Source organism: Ochotona curzoniae, unplaced genomic scaffold (genome assembly GCF_017591425.1).
Source record: "Ochotona curzoniae isolate NIBS_2020 unplaced genomic scaffold, NIBS_Ocur_1.0 scaffold_2453, whole genome shotgun sequence".
In the NCBI taxonomy this organism is placed as follows: domain Eukaryota; kingdom Metazoa; phylum Chordata; class Mammalia; order Lagomorpha; family Ochotonidae; genus Ochotona; species Ochotona curzoniae.
Genome location: NW_024467094.1, coordinates 7,748,381 through 7,761,045, shown reverse-complemented (window position 1 = coordinate 7,761,045; position 12,665 = coordinate 7,748,381). Strand labels below are relative to the sequence as shown.

The window sequence follows — 12,665 nt, the reverse complement described above, 5'->3', positions numbered from 1 at the left end:
GGCATGAGCACAGTGTGGGTCGGGGCTGGTGGGGGGGCGGGGGGGAGACTGGCCCAGGTGGCCCTAGGATCCCCCCCCACCATTATGGAAAATCAGTTATGGTATGACAATTCGGGGTACTCCAACGAATACCAAGCAGGCTGCCAGGATGCCGAGGAAACCCTGTTTGTGCTGCTGGGCCTCATCATTCTTGTCAACATCAGCATCAACATCACTACTGTGGTCAGTGATGGTTGGAGACCACCCCTGGGGGCGGAGAGGGCTGTGTGTGAGAGCTGGCCATAGCATGCACCTGCAGAGATGGACCTAACCCGGTGGGAGGGGAAGGGACAATTTCCAGGTGGAGCTTTCACTGCCAACCTACTCCGTCCCCAGATGTGGCAAGGACTGCAGAACATCCTGGACAAGGTGTGCTCTTGGATTAACCAGAAAGGTAAGGATGGCGGCCCCAGAAACCCATGCCCAGCACCCAGCCCCGCATTTTCTGACCATGCTTGCCTCCCTTCCGGCCCCAGATGAAGTTCAACCCATTGAAAGTCCACCCAAAGACTCCCTAGCCAAGGCCCAGGATGTCCACATCCACTGTACCCTGGACCCTGTAAAAGTGAAGATGACCCAGCCCACAGCCTACTCTTCTTCCTGCCACCGCTTCCACAATCATCGAGACAGCCCCAACCGTGGCAACAGCCACAGAGGCTGCAGCAGTCGCCGCCGCCGCCGCCGCCGCCGCCGCCGCCGTGGCCTTCGTCGTGGCAGCGGTATACGCCCCTGCAGCCACCAACAGAAGCCACAAAACCCCCGAAGATTTCCCTGTGGCCGCCAAATTTTCTGCAACCAACAGCCCGGCTATAGAGTGCCAAAGCTGCGGACAAAGCCCTTCTTTGACCTGGAGGGCCAGGACTCCTGCCCGGAGGAGGAGGAGGGGGGCCTGGCTTTCCCGTATGCCAAGTCCCCCCAGAGGGGCTGGGGCAGGTTCTATCAGCGCATGGCCCTGCCGTCCAACATGGGGCTGTGGGGTCGCCAGGGCGGAATCCTGGCTAGCCTGCCGCCACCCTCCCTCTACTTGTCCCCTGAGCTGCGCCGCCTGCCCAAACGTGTGGAGGCCAAGTCTGAGCTCAGGCTGCAATCCTTCGGGCCCCACTGTTCACAGTCCCGACTTTGGGGCAACGTGGAGGCCGAGCAGTGTACCCCATCTCCACCACCCCAGCCCCGCAGGCTGCCTCCCAACCCTTCCTGGGTCCCCGGGAGTCACAGCCCTTACCACTCGGGGGGCCAGATGCTGTATGACTGCTGGGACCAGCAGCGGCGGCGAAACGCGGACAATTTGGAGCCCCCACCTGTCCTGCTGTCCCGAGGCACCCGGCCAGAACCTCAGGGATACCGGGAACACTACGCCTCCCAGTCGCACGGGCGGAGCCACTCTGGCCACCCCTACAACCAGCCCAACCGCAGCCCCCACCCCTCCATGGGTCACCTGAGCCATGTCTCCCGAGACCCCCACGAGGTCCGCCGTCGGGCAGCTGACTGGGCTGACGCTCCGTCCGCCCGGCACCCTCTCACTACCTCCACTTCTCTCGTGGTGCTGGGCGAGACTACCTACCAGCGGACCCCAGCCGCCAGCTCCCAGCAGGTGCCTGAAGTGCAGGCCGCTGACCCCATCCCACCCGCTACCACATTCGTCCCGCTCAGCCGGAATCCCGGGGGCAATGCCAGCTACAAGGTGTATGACAGCCTGGAGTTGAAACGGCAGGTGCAGGAGAACAGAGCACGGGCCAACTCGCTGCCACCACCTTCCACCTCAGGCTCTAAGCCCTCTCTGCACAGGAGCAGGGTGGGGAAAGTGAACTGACCCACTCACTGGCAGGTGCTGGGGGGGGGGGGAGGCAGGACGTGAAGAGAGGAATAAAGATACAGATCCAGGAAATACTGTGATAGTCTGTAGTTTGGAACTGCCACTTTTCCCACCACCCTGGGAGCGTTGGAATGAGAAACGGGTGTCTTCTCAGCTCCCTGCACGGGAGATCCCCTCCTGGTGCCACTCAGCGCATGCACCACATAGCTTCGCAGCCCCAGACTCCAACCGGCCCTGTGGCCTGGCTCTCCCAGAGGCTGGGGCTCCCTGGAGATGCTGAGGTCAGAATCCAGCCACATCTATGCAGCCCCAGGCCTGAAGCTCCAGCAAGGGCAGAGGTGCTGGATTCCCACTGAAGCTGCAGGAATGCTGGAGCGAGGGAGAGAGTGATTGGAGAGGTAGTCTGGCTTCTGGGCGGCGGTCTGCCAGTTCAGACTCCAGTGGACTACAGCTGGTTACCAGGGAACTTCACCCTGAGCCCTCCTCTTTCAAATCACTTGCCTCATTGTGACCTCCAAGCACCTGCCCCATTGTGACTCAGCCCTTCTGCCCCTCCCCCACCACAGGAGTCTGGCTCCTAGAGAGTATGTGGGGGCCATGGGGCCCAGGTAGCCCTGGGGACCCCAGGCCATGGGTGAACGAGCCCACCATGGAGCCCAAGCGTGTTCTGGTACCAACCCCAGGAGATGCCAGGACTTAGGGGACTCCATCCTGCTGATTCTGGGCAGCTTCATCTTGCTCAACGTGGGGATCAACGTGGTGACACTGGTCAGAGCAGGGGGGATTTGGGCTGTAAGGGTGTGGGGGGTGGGATGGTGAGCAAGCTTTGGAGTTTGGCCATGCTGAGGTGGGAGGGCCTGCTGGGCTATGGCCAGCCAAGGGCTGGGCTTTGGGGGGCTCACCCTCCTTTTGGACACCTCCCTTCCTGTACACCCCTCAGCTCTGGAAGCATCTCAAAAGCTCCTTACGGATTCTTTTCCATCATTTCTTTCCCAAAGGTGAGTGTGCATACGGGCGTGATAGGGGACTCCTTGGGGAACAGGCCTACCCCCTCCCTGCTTTTTGGTCTCCCTGCTCCCCCACCCCATCCCTCTTGCTCCTCGGTTGCTCAGGGAGCACCCTCCTCCCCGGGGTTGTGCCCCTTCTCATCCCTACCTGCAGAGAAGCAGCCCAGCAGTACCAGCAGCCACCCTGTGTGCCTGCGCTGCTCCGTAGATCCCAAGACCCTGTACTCAAGAGTATCATCCCGCTTTCATCGGCGCTCGAGCTTCCTGCTGGAGCACAACCAACACCCCGACTCTTGGACACCGGACACAAATGATGCCAAGCCTTCTCGGTTATGGATGTCATCTCCCTGTGGCCATGCCGGGGCTCCCGCCGAGGTTCCATGGGGACCGTGGAAGGAGGGGATGCTGGGAGCCACCGAAGCACCCCAGGCTGTGGCTTTGAAGGCCCAGGCCTCCTTGCTGTCCAAGCCAGGGTCATTTCCTCAGTTCCTGAAGACAGGCAGCAAGGTGGATGCTGCCGTGCCACTCCGCTTGCCTCATGAGAGCAAGACTAAGGCACACGCCCCTGCCCAGGCCCAGTCCCACTCTGCAGCCAACACCCCTGCCCACATGCAGACCCACACTCTCACCCATGGCCCTGAGCCAACCAATTCCCAGAACCGGAGCCTGGAGCATCCTTCAGCCCAAACCCCTGCTGAGGTTCCGCCGCCTCCCTTGACCCCTCCCCCAACCCCTAATCCAGCCAAGGGCCCTAGGCATCCCTCAACCTCCACTATGGTCCAGGACCTAGCCCACCACACTATGGTCCCCAGCCAAGTGCAGGCCTCCATCTCAGACCAAAGCCCCCAGCGAACCCACTCCCAGGCCCATGGCCCAGAGCACACTTCTCTTCAGTCTTCAATCAAGGTCCCTGCAAGAGCCTCAGTCCACTGTCAGGGTCGCGAGCCAGCCCAGCCCTCAGCCCAGAACTGGACCCAGTCGGAGGCCCATGGCCCTGAGCACTCACCAGCCCCGGCCCCAGCCTCCACTATAGCCCATTCTCCATCAGTCCAGATGCACAACCACACTCAGGTCTCTGCCCCAGTCTCCACTTCAGCCATTGCCTCCAAGTTCGCCCCAGTCACAACTCCTGTTCCTGCCCCTCCACAGCCAGTGCCTGCCCAGGCTGGTGACCCAGTCTCTGCTCCGTCACTGGTCATGGCTGTGACGACCCCTGCAATCTCTGCTCCTGTCCCAGCCACCACCCCTGCTCCTCTCTCAAATCCTCTCCCCTCTGCCCTGCCTGCCTTCACCCAAGGCCTCTCCACTGGCCATGTAGTCTACGATGCCCGCAGAATGAAGCAGAGCATCTTTCAGATGTACATTCCCCAAAACTCCGGGTGTTCTAGAAAAGATGAGGCTGTCCACTCCAGGCCCCAAGATGGGCAGGGCCTGGTGAGTTCTGAGATCTCTGAACCAGCATTAAAGCCACCTGATGGGGATGGTGCCACACCTTCTTCAGGACCCATCCTGGGCTACCTGGAATTGGGGAACATGGAATTGAAGGTTCCAGAAGATACCAGGGACAAATTCTTCCAGTCTAAGACCTTCTCTTACTGCAGTTTCCATCCTTGCGATTCAGAGAGGAGGAATTCCCAGCTCCCTGTCTACCCCAAGTTCCTGGTTTACTCACAGGACGCTGTACCCCTTAAACCTTGTCTCCATTCTCCAACAGCCACTCAGAATTCGCTGTCTGCCTTTCCTCCACCATGCACGCTTTCCCTGCCGCTTGTTCCTCCCAGAACCTTTGTGGTTGCAACCAACCATCAGAAGCCCTCTGCCCCATTACAAACCCACACCAAACCACCTCAGTCAATCCCACCTTCCCAGTTCCCTAGCCCTCCCCAGTTCTCCACTGCTGCTTCTCAACCTCTTCTACGATCCCAACAACCTGAACTTCAGGAGAATCTAGGCCTCAGCCAAGACTCTGGCCTCCAAGTGACCTCAAGCCCTTCAAAGGACTCAAGAGTTCCCAAGAAGTCAAGTTTTCTGTCTTCTTCCCAGAATCTTGGACTCCACAAGCAGAATCCAGGTCTGGCTCGAGATCTGGGTCTCCCCAAGTTCCCAGGCCTTTCTCAAGACCCTTATCTCTGTTCTAATTCAAATGCTTCCCAAGACACTGGGCTTGCCCAAAACCCAGGAATTAACCAATATTCTGGCCCCCAAAACAACCTGGGTCCCACTCAACAGACTCATGCCTTTAGAAACCCAGGTCTTATCCAAACCTCTAAGACCCAGACACTATCCCAATCGTCTGATCTTCCGGGTACAGCTTTTATGCCAGACTCTGGAGCCTCCAGATACCAAGAACTAAATCAAGACATGGTCATCGGCCAAGGTCAAGATCTCTCCCAAGCAATGGACCCCCGGAAGAGCCCAGGCACGTCTCAAATCCCTGGAAGCTTTAAGAATCCAGGACATGTTCAAAATAATCCAGATGTCCACAGGTGCCTAGGCCTTAGTCAAGATCCCAGACCACAGAAGAGGGGTTCATATCATACCCAAGTCCCCGAAGTCAGCAAATCCTCAAGACACTCCCAGCCAGCTGGTATCCTCAAAGGCCCAAGCCTTGCCCAAACCTCTGGTCTCCAAAAGGGCCTAGGCCTAACACAAGACTCGGGAGATTATAAGAATTCAGGCCTCACCCAAGACTCTGCAGTCCAGAGGGACCAGGGTCCTTCAGAAGATTCAGAACATGGTAAGAATCCAGATCTTACACAAGCAGCTGAAGTTGAAAGAAGACCTAACCTGACCCAAGATTCTGGAGTTTACAGGAGCCCAGAACACAGCCATGGTTCTAACCTCCACAAGGGACCAAGAGTTAAACAAGAGCATGGTTCCCAGAAGACCCCACTCCTCCCCCAAGACTCAGTCATCTCCCAGATGCCAAACTTGACCCAGGAATCTGGCCTCCCCCAGGCCATAAGCTTTACCCCAGATCCTGGCCTTCTCAAGAACCGGAGAGCATCTCGGGGCCCTGAATTGGTCCGAGATGCGGATGCATCTCAGACCCCCAAAGCAGCCCTCCCCCCGAGGAAGTCGTTTGTGTCTGAGAAGGCGCCACAGGAAAATGCAGAGCAGCACATAGCCTGGACTTCTGTTCCAATCAACCAACCCCCCTGTCCTTCCAGAAGCCAGCTGGCTGCCTCCGACCTACAGACCTTCTCAGAGGTCCCCGTTCTAATTGAGCTTCAGTCATCCTCCCGGCGGGTGGGCAGCCAAGACTGGGGGTACCGCCCCACGGACTCGGTGCCTTCGGCCTGCCAGAACTATCGCCAGATGTCTATGCCTCCTAAAATCAACTGGAAGCCCCACTGCCCTGGCCCAGGTACCCGGACCGGCCATGTGGTCTTCGATGCCCGCCAGAGACAGTTAGCAGTGGGCAGGGACAAGTGTGAAGCGCTAGCTCCCAGACGCCTTTACCAAGAGGTACCCAGCAACTCGGGGGAGACAGTCAAGGAGTGGGGCTATCAGAATGTGATGAGGACCTTGGACAAGGAGGGGTCAAAAGTACATCTGGAATAAAAAGATGAAAGGTGTGTGTGTGTGTGTGTGTGTGTGTGTGTGTGTGTGTGCGCGCGCGCGCGCGCACCAAAGGACCCCAACTCCAGCTCTTACACTGGCTACGCTCAGTGTCCAAGGAGGGCGACCCCTCCCCCAGGGCTCTCTCACTGAGCCCATTACCCTCAGACTCTTGGACTTGCGGTAACCACCAGCCAAATGTGCCTATTACAAAAGTAAATTCAACTTATCTAAGATTTAAAAGTCAAGGGGGTGGTGTTTGGTGTGACGGTTAAAGTGCTGTGCGGGATGCCCAGATCCATAGCAAACTGCATTCCAGTCCCCCCAGCTCTGCTTTCCATTCCAGCTGCCTGCTAATACAGACCCTGGGAGGCAACATATGATGGCTCAGACAGTGGGTCCCTGTCACCCTTGTGGGACACCTGACTTGAGTTCTGGGGTGGTAGCTTTTGTCTTGCTTAAGTCCTGGCTATTGCTTAAAGTATCAGGTGAAAGATTTGGTGCTCTACCTTTCAAATAATAACAAAAGACAAGTAAAAATTTAAAAATCTCTAACTCCTTAGTCTGATTTGCATTTCAAGTGCTCTATAGCTACAAAGAGCATTCCTTGTCTTTGGTATTGGAGAGCAAGGCTTCATTGAGAAAATGCTATTTTGTTAATGATGTTTCAGAGTCTTCAAAATGTTGAAAACAGGTGACAAGGAAAATTTTTTTAAGTTCCTCCATAATCCAAGGAACTTAGGTTTTTTTTTAAGATTTATTTATTTTTGGGCCCAGTGCTATAGCCTAGTGGCTAAAGTCCTCGTCTTGCATGTACCAGGATCCCATATGGGTGCCAGTTCGTGTCCTGGCTGCTCCACTTCCTGTCCAGCTCTCTGTTTGTGGCCTGGCCTGGAACAGCAATAGAGGATGGGCCCAAGGCCTTGGGATTCTGCATCTGTGTGGGAGATCTGGAAGAAACCAGAAGCTAGGAACCTCCTCTGATTCTCCCACACAGGTGCAGGGTCCTTACTTGTTATGGTGACTCACTGGGAAGTGAGATGGAAGGGACGGGAAGAGTGATGCCCAGACCATGATCAAGTCGTCCAGTCTTCCGTTGTGATCTTAGAAACCTTCCTCCCCAGTTCTGGAATATTTGGGCACACACAGTCTTGGTTATTGGGAAGTCACAAGCTCTCCTGTCAGTAACCGCCCGCCACCCCACGCCCCCAGGTCTGGGTTACCCAGGTGGAGATGTGAATCTCAAGAGCCTGCGTCACTGGGTCTGGTTTTTGTTTGGGCAACCCTGGGCCATTTTCCTCCCCACAGTCTTAGGTTGATACTTGGGAGATGGCACAAGGACAGAAGACCCAGGGCTGGACTAATAATCTGTGAGTGAGCTCCTGGTTTCTTATTTTTCACATGCTCTGGGCTCCTGGTTCTGCTAGCAAACATCATCCTCAAAACGGCTTGGAGGAGTTGCTGTAGAATCACAAAGCGGTTTGCCTGCCCAACATGGAGCTAACTAATCACTGACAACTAACGCGGTGGATAAAGAGCAGGCGTTTATTGCAAAGTACAGAGCAGGGAGGCAGGCAGCGCATGATCAGACCAGGACTCCCTGACAAAGTGAAAGCAGTAAGTCTGACAGTTTTCAAAATCAGGGATGCACCAAAAACCATCAGCTCGTGACGGGCCTCTGCTTGGTCCACAGGTCACATAGCTTTCTTTCTTTTTTCTTTTTAAAAAGATTTGTTTTTTAATGGAAAGGCAGATATACAGAGAAAGAGGTACAGACATATCTTCCATCCACTGGTTCACTTCCCAAGTCGCAGCAATGGCCAGAGATGAGTTGATCCAAAGCCAGGAGCTTCTTTCAAGGTCTCCCACCCAGGTGCAGGGTCCCAAGGTTTTGGGCCGTCCTCAACTGCTTTCCCAGGCCACAGGCAGGGAGCTGGATGGAAAGTGAAGCAGCTGGGATTAGAACCCATATGGGATTCTGGCGTGTGCAAGGCGAGGATTTTAGCCACTAGGCTAATGCGCAGGCTACCAGCTTTCCTTTGATTGGCCAGTGCTAGGGGCAGGCATATTTCCTTCGGAATGTCAAAAATAGGCTTCAGTCTGTCCAGGCCAAAGGGTAGACAAGGGGCCGAGTGAGGTAGCTTAATGGCTGAAGTCCACACCTTGCACACACTGGGATCCGTATGGGTACTAGTTCCTGTCTCAGCGGCTCCACTTCCCATCCAGCTCCCTGCTTGTGGCCCGGGAAAGCAGTCGAGGACGGCCCAAAGCTCGAGACCCTGCACCTGCGTGGGAAGCCCAGAGAAGGCTCCAGTTTCTTGGATTCAGTTCCTCTCAGCTTTAGCTGTTAGAATCATTTGAGGAGTGAATCAGCAGATGGAAGATCTTCCTCTTTGTCTCTCCTATTCTCTGTTTGACTTTCAAAAAAAAAGGTCGATGAGGTACTACTGTCCTCGGCTGGGGTCTGTGTGGTTCAGAGAAGGATTTCAATGGCGAGGTGGAAAAAGATGTTCAATCAGCCTCTTGGCAGACCTGAAGAAAAGCTCTCATCTCTTGGAATCCTTTGCAGTTCAACCTGATGGAATTAAAACACCCTTCACGGTTAGTAGACATTGGTAAATCAACATACTTTGAAAATTATTTCCTTGTTTAAAATTTGTGATTACCATGTAATACTTGCACATCTTCATGACATACTGTCCAATATTTCAACAATGTACACAACTTAAACCAGTCACAGCAGAATAGTCGCCTTTCCTGCAAAAGTTCTCAGAGGACAGGCTGGTGGAGCTGATGTTGAGATGTTAAGCTGCTGCCCACAAAGCTGGCATCCTATCTGGGTGCTGGCTTAAGGCCCAGCGGCTTCACTTTTTTTGTTTTTAATCAACAACAGGAGTAAACTTAAAAAAATTTTTTTTTACAACATTATGGAGTTGATTTCATCGTGCTTGGAGTGACGAGATTGGCAGTAACTCAGAACTGTTGAATTATTGAAACCTCTTGAGCAGGATCCTCAGAGCATGCTCCACATGGGGACCCAGGGGTGCTGTCAGGTGAGTGTCCTCCATCCCAGGGTGCAGAGGTGTTTGGGAGGCTGGTTGTGGCTGCTCTGTTTGTCCTCCCTCACTCCCCCTGGATACAGGAAGAAAAAAGGAAGAATGTGGAAATGGTGATCTCACCCACCTTCCTGTAGCCCTTGACCCTTATCACCCTAATCAATTATCATCAAGAATAAATGCAGGGCCCAGCGCGATGGCGCAGTGGTTAAGGTCCTCGCCTTGCATGCCCGGGATCCCATATGGGCGCCGGTTCTTATCCCGGCGGCCCCGCTTCCCATCCAGCTCCCTGCCTGTGGCCCGGGAAGGCAGTCCAGGACGGCCCAAAGCTTTGGGACCCTGCGCCCGCGTGGGAGACCCAGAAGAGGCTCCTGGCTTTGGATTGGCATAGCATTGGCCATTACGCTCACTTGGGGAGTGATCCATTGGACGGAAGATCTTCCTCTCTGTCTCTCCTCTCTGTATATCCGCCTTTCCAATAAAAATAAAAAAAAATAAATCTTAAAAAAAAAAAAATAAATGCAACTGGGCCCGGTGGCGTGGCCTAGCAGCTAAAGTCCTTGCCTTGAACACACCAGGATCCCATATGGGTGCTGGTTCTAATCCTGACAGCTCCACTTCCCATCCAGCTCCCTGCTTGTGGTCTGGGAAAGCAGTGGAGGATGGCCCAATGCTTTGGGATCCTGCACCTGCGTGGGAGACCTGGAGGAAGTTCCTGGCTCCTGGCTCTGGATCGGCACAGCACCAGCCGTTGTGTTCACTTGGGGAGTGAATCATCGGATTGGAAGATCTTCCTCTCTGTCTCTCCTCCTCTCTGTATATCTGCCTTCCCAATAAAAATAAATAAATCTTAAAAAAAATAAATGCAGTTCATAAAAAAATTATGAAGTTAATAATATGCTACTGAGTGACCAATGTGTCAAAGAAATTTAAAAGTTTCTTTATCCACTCCTCTTTTTTTCTTTTACTTTCTTTTTTTTTTTTTTCCTTTAATAGTGATTACATGGTTGATAAGGGTGGGCAGGATTGAAGTTTAGGGAAAATTGAGTGAACTCATTGCTTCAGAATTTGCTATTTCTTCTTGTTGTTTCTTGGGAAAGGGTAGAGATAAAGGGGGAAGCCACTCCTGACTTTCCACACATCCATCCCAGTACCCAGGGATGAGGAACCGCCATCTCATATCAACCCAGGGTCTCAATGTGAACATATTCCAAGGGTTCTGCCCAAGTTCTCCACTCCTTTTTTGATGAGCATCTGGATTGTTTCCATGTCTTTGTTATTGCAGATTGTGCTGCTGTAAATATAGGATTACAGATCCTTTTTCATATGCAGATCTCATTTCCTTTGGATATATCCGTAGAATTGGAATAGCTGGGTCATATGGCAGGTTTATTTTCAGTTCTCTCAGCACTCTCCATACTGACTTCCACTGTGGTTGTACTAGCCTACATTCCCACCAGCAGTGCAGGAGGGATCTCCCCGCAGCCACACTAGCAGGTGTTGTTAGTAGAGTTCTGAATGTAGGTCAATCTCCCTGGAGTTAGGTGGAACCTCCATGTGGCTTTCACTTGTATCTTCCTGACAGAGAGCCTGAGTATTTTTTCATATAGATAATATATATGATACATTATATATTAATATGTATTATGTGTGATATATGTATTAGCCACTTGAATTTGTTCCTTTGAAAATTGTCTGTTCATTTCCTTCACCTTTTTAAGAAAAGATTTGTTTTTATTGGAAAGGCAGATCAGATTTACAAAGAAAAGGAGAGATCTTTCATCTGCTGGTTTACTCCCCAAATGGCCACAAAGGCCAGACCTAAGCTGATCTGAAGCCAGGAACTACTTCTGGGTCTCCCGTGCAGGTGCAGAGTCCCAAGGCTTTGAATCATTCTTTACTGCTTTCCCAGGCCATAAGCAGGGAGCTAGATGGGAAATGGAACAGCAAGGACATGAACTGCTGCACATATGAGATCCTGGCACTTTTCAACATGAGAAATTAGCCATTGAACCATCATGCAGACCCCACCCCCCTGTTCTTTAGATTTAATTATGATTTATTTGAAGGAACGGGTTGGAGGGGCAGAAAGGGCAGATCTTCTCTTCATTGGTTTACACCCCAAGTGGACCCAATGACTGGGGCTGGCCGAAGCCAGGAACTCCATTCAGGTCTCCTGGGTGGACAGCAGGAGCCCAAGTATTTGTGCTGTCTTCTGCATTAGCAGGTAGCTAGATAGGAAGTTGAGAAGCTGAGACTCAAATCGGTGCCCATATAGGATGCCAGTGTTATATACTGCAACTTAATCTGCTGCTCCACAACCAGCTACATGGAAAATCTCGGTCCCCTCTGCCTTTCAAATATATATATATTTTTTATTTTTAATATTTTTTAGGGGCCAGGCATGGTAGCCTAGTGGCTAAAGTCCTGTCTTACAAAGGCCAGGATCTCATATGAGTGCTGGTGTGTATCCTGTCTGCTTCACTTTCCATCCAGCTTCCTGTTTGTGGCCTAGGAAAGCCATAGAGAATGGTCCAAAGCCTTGGTACCCTGCACCTGCATGGGAGACCCTGAAGAAGCTCCTGGTTTCACATTGGCCCAGCTCCAACCATTTCAGCCACTTGGGAGTAAATCAGTTGATGGAAGATCTTTCTGTGGCTCCTCTCTGTTAATCTGGGTTTCCAATAATAAATAAATAAATATATATATATAATTATATATTATATAATAAATATATATAATAAAATATATTGTTTACATAGTTGAGATGGATGTATGTCCATGTGGGTCTTTTTTTTTAAGATTTATTTTTATTGCAAAGTCAGATATACAGAGAGGAAGATCTTCTGTCTGATGATTCACTCCCAAGTGAACGCAACGGCCAGTGCTATGCCGATCCGAGCCAGGAGCCAGGAACTTCTTCCGGTATCCCACAAATCCCCCTATAGAATCTAACCTCATATCTGGCTCTTTCTTTATTTTTTTAAGATGTATTTATTTTTATTGCAAAGTCAGATATATACAGAGAGGAGGACAGAGAAATATATGCTCTGTCCGATGATTCACTCCCCAAGTTACCACAACGGCTGGAGCTGAGCTGATCCGAAGCCAGGAACCCAGATCCTCTTCTGAGTCTCCTACATGGGTGCAGGGTCCCAAGGCTTTGGGCCAGCCTCAATTGCTTTCCCA

General features: G+C 52.4%; 2 protein-coding genes across 2 annotated transcripts; both read left to right on the top strand.

Annotated features, from left to right (window-relative positions):
• Positions 1-84: 84 nt before the first annotated feature.
• Positions 85-1,849, top strand: SPEM2 (SPEM family member 2). The gene is made up of 3 exons (XM_041000351.1): positions 85-222; positions 376-433; positions 516-1,849. The coding sequence occupies exons 1-3, from the start codon at positions 85-87 to the stop codon at positions 1,847-1,849; spliced, it is 1,530 nt and encodes a 509-aa protein (XP_040856285.1).
• A 633-nt stretch (positions 1,850-2,482) lies between these two features.
• Positions 2,483-6,433, top strand: SPEM3 (SPEM family member 3). Its single transcript, XM_041000809.1, has 5 exons — positions 2,483-2,620; positions 2,793-2,850; positions 3,068-3,403; positions 4,178-4,930; positions 5,354-6,433. Exons 1-5 carry the CDS (start codon positions 2,483-2,485, stop codon positions 6,421-6,423), a joined length of 2,355 nt encoding a protein of 784 aa, XP_040856743.1. The 3' UTR covers positions 6,424-6,433.
• Positions 6,434-12,665: the final 6,232 nt, after the last annotated feature.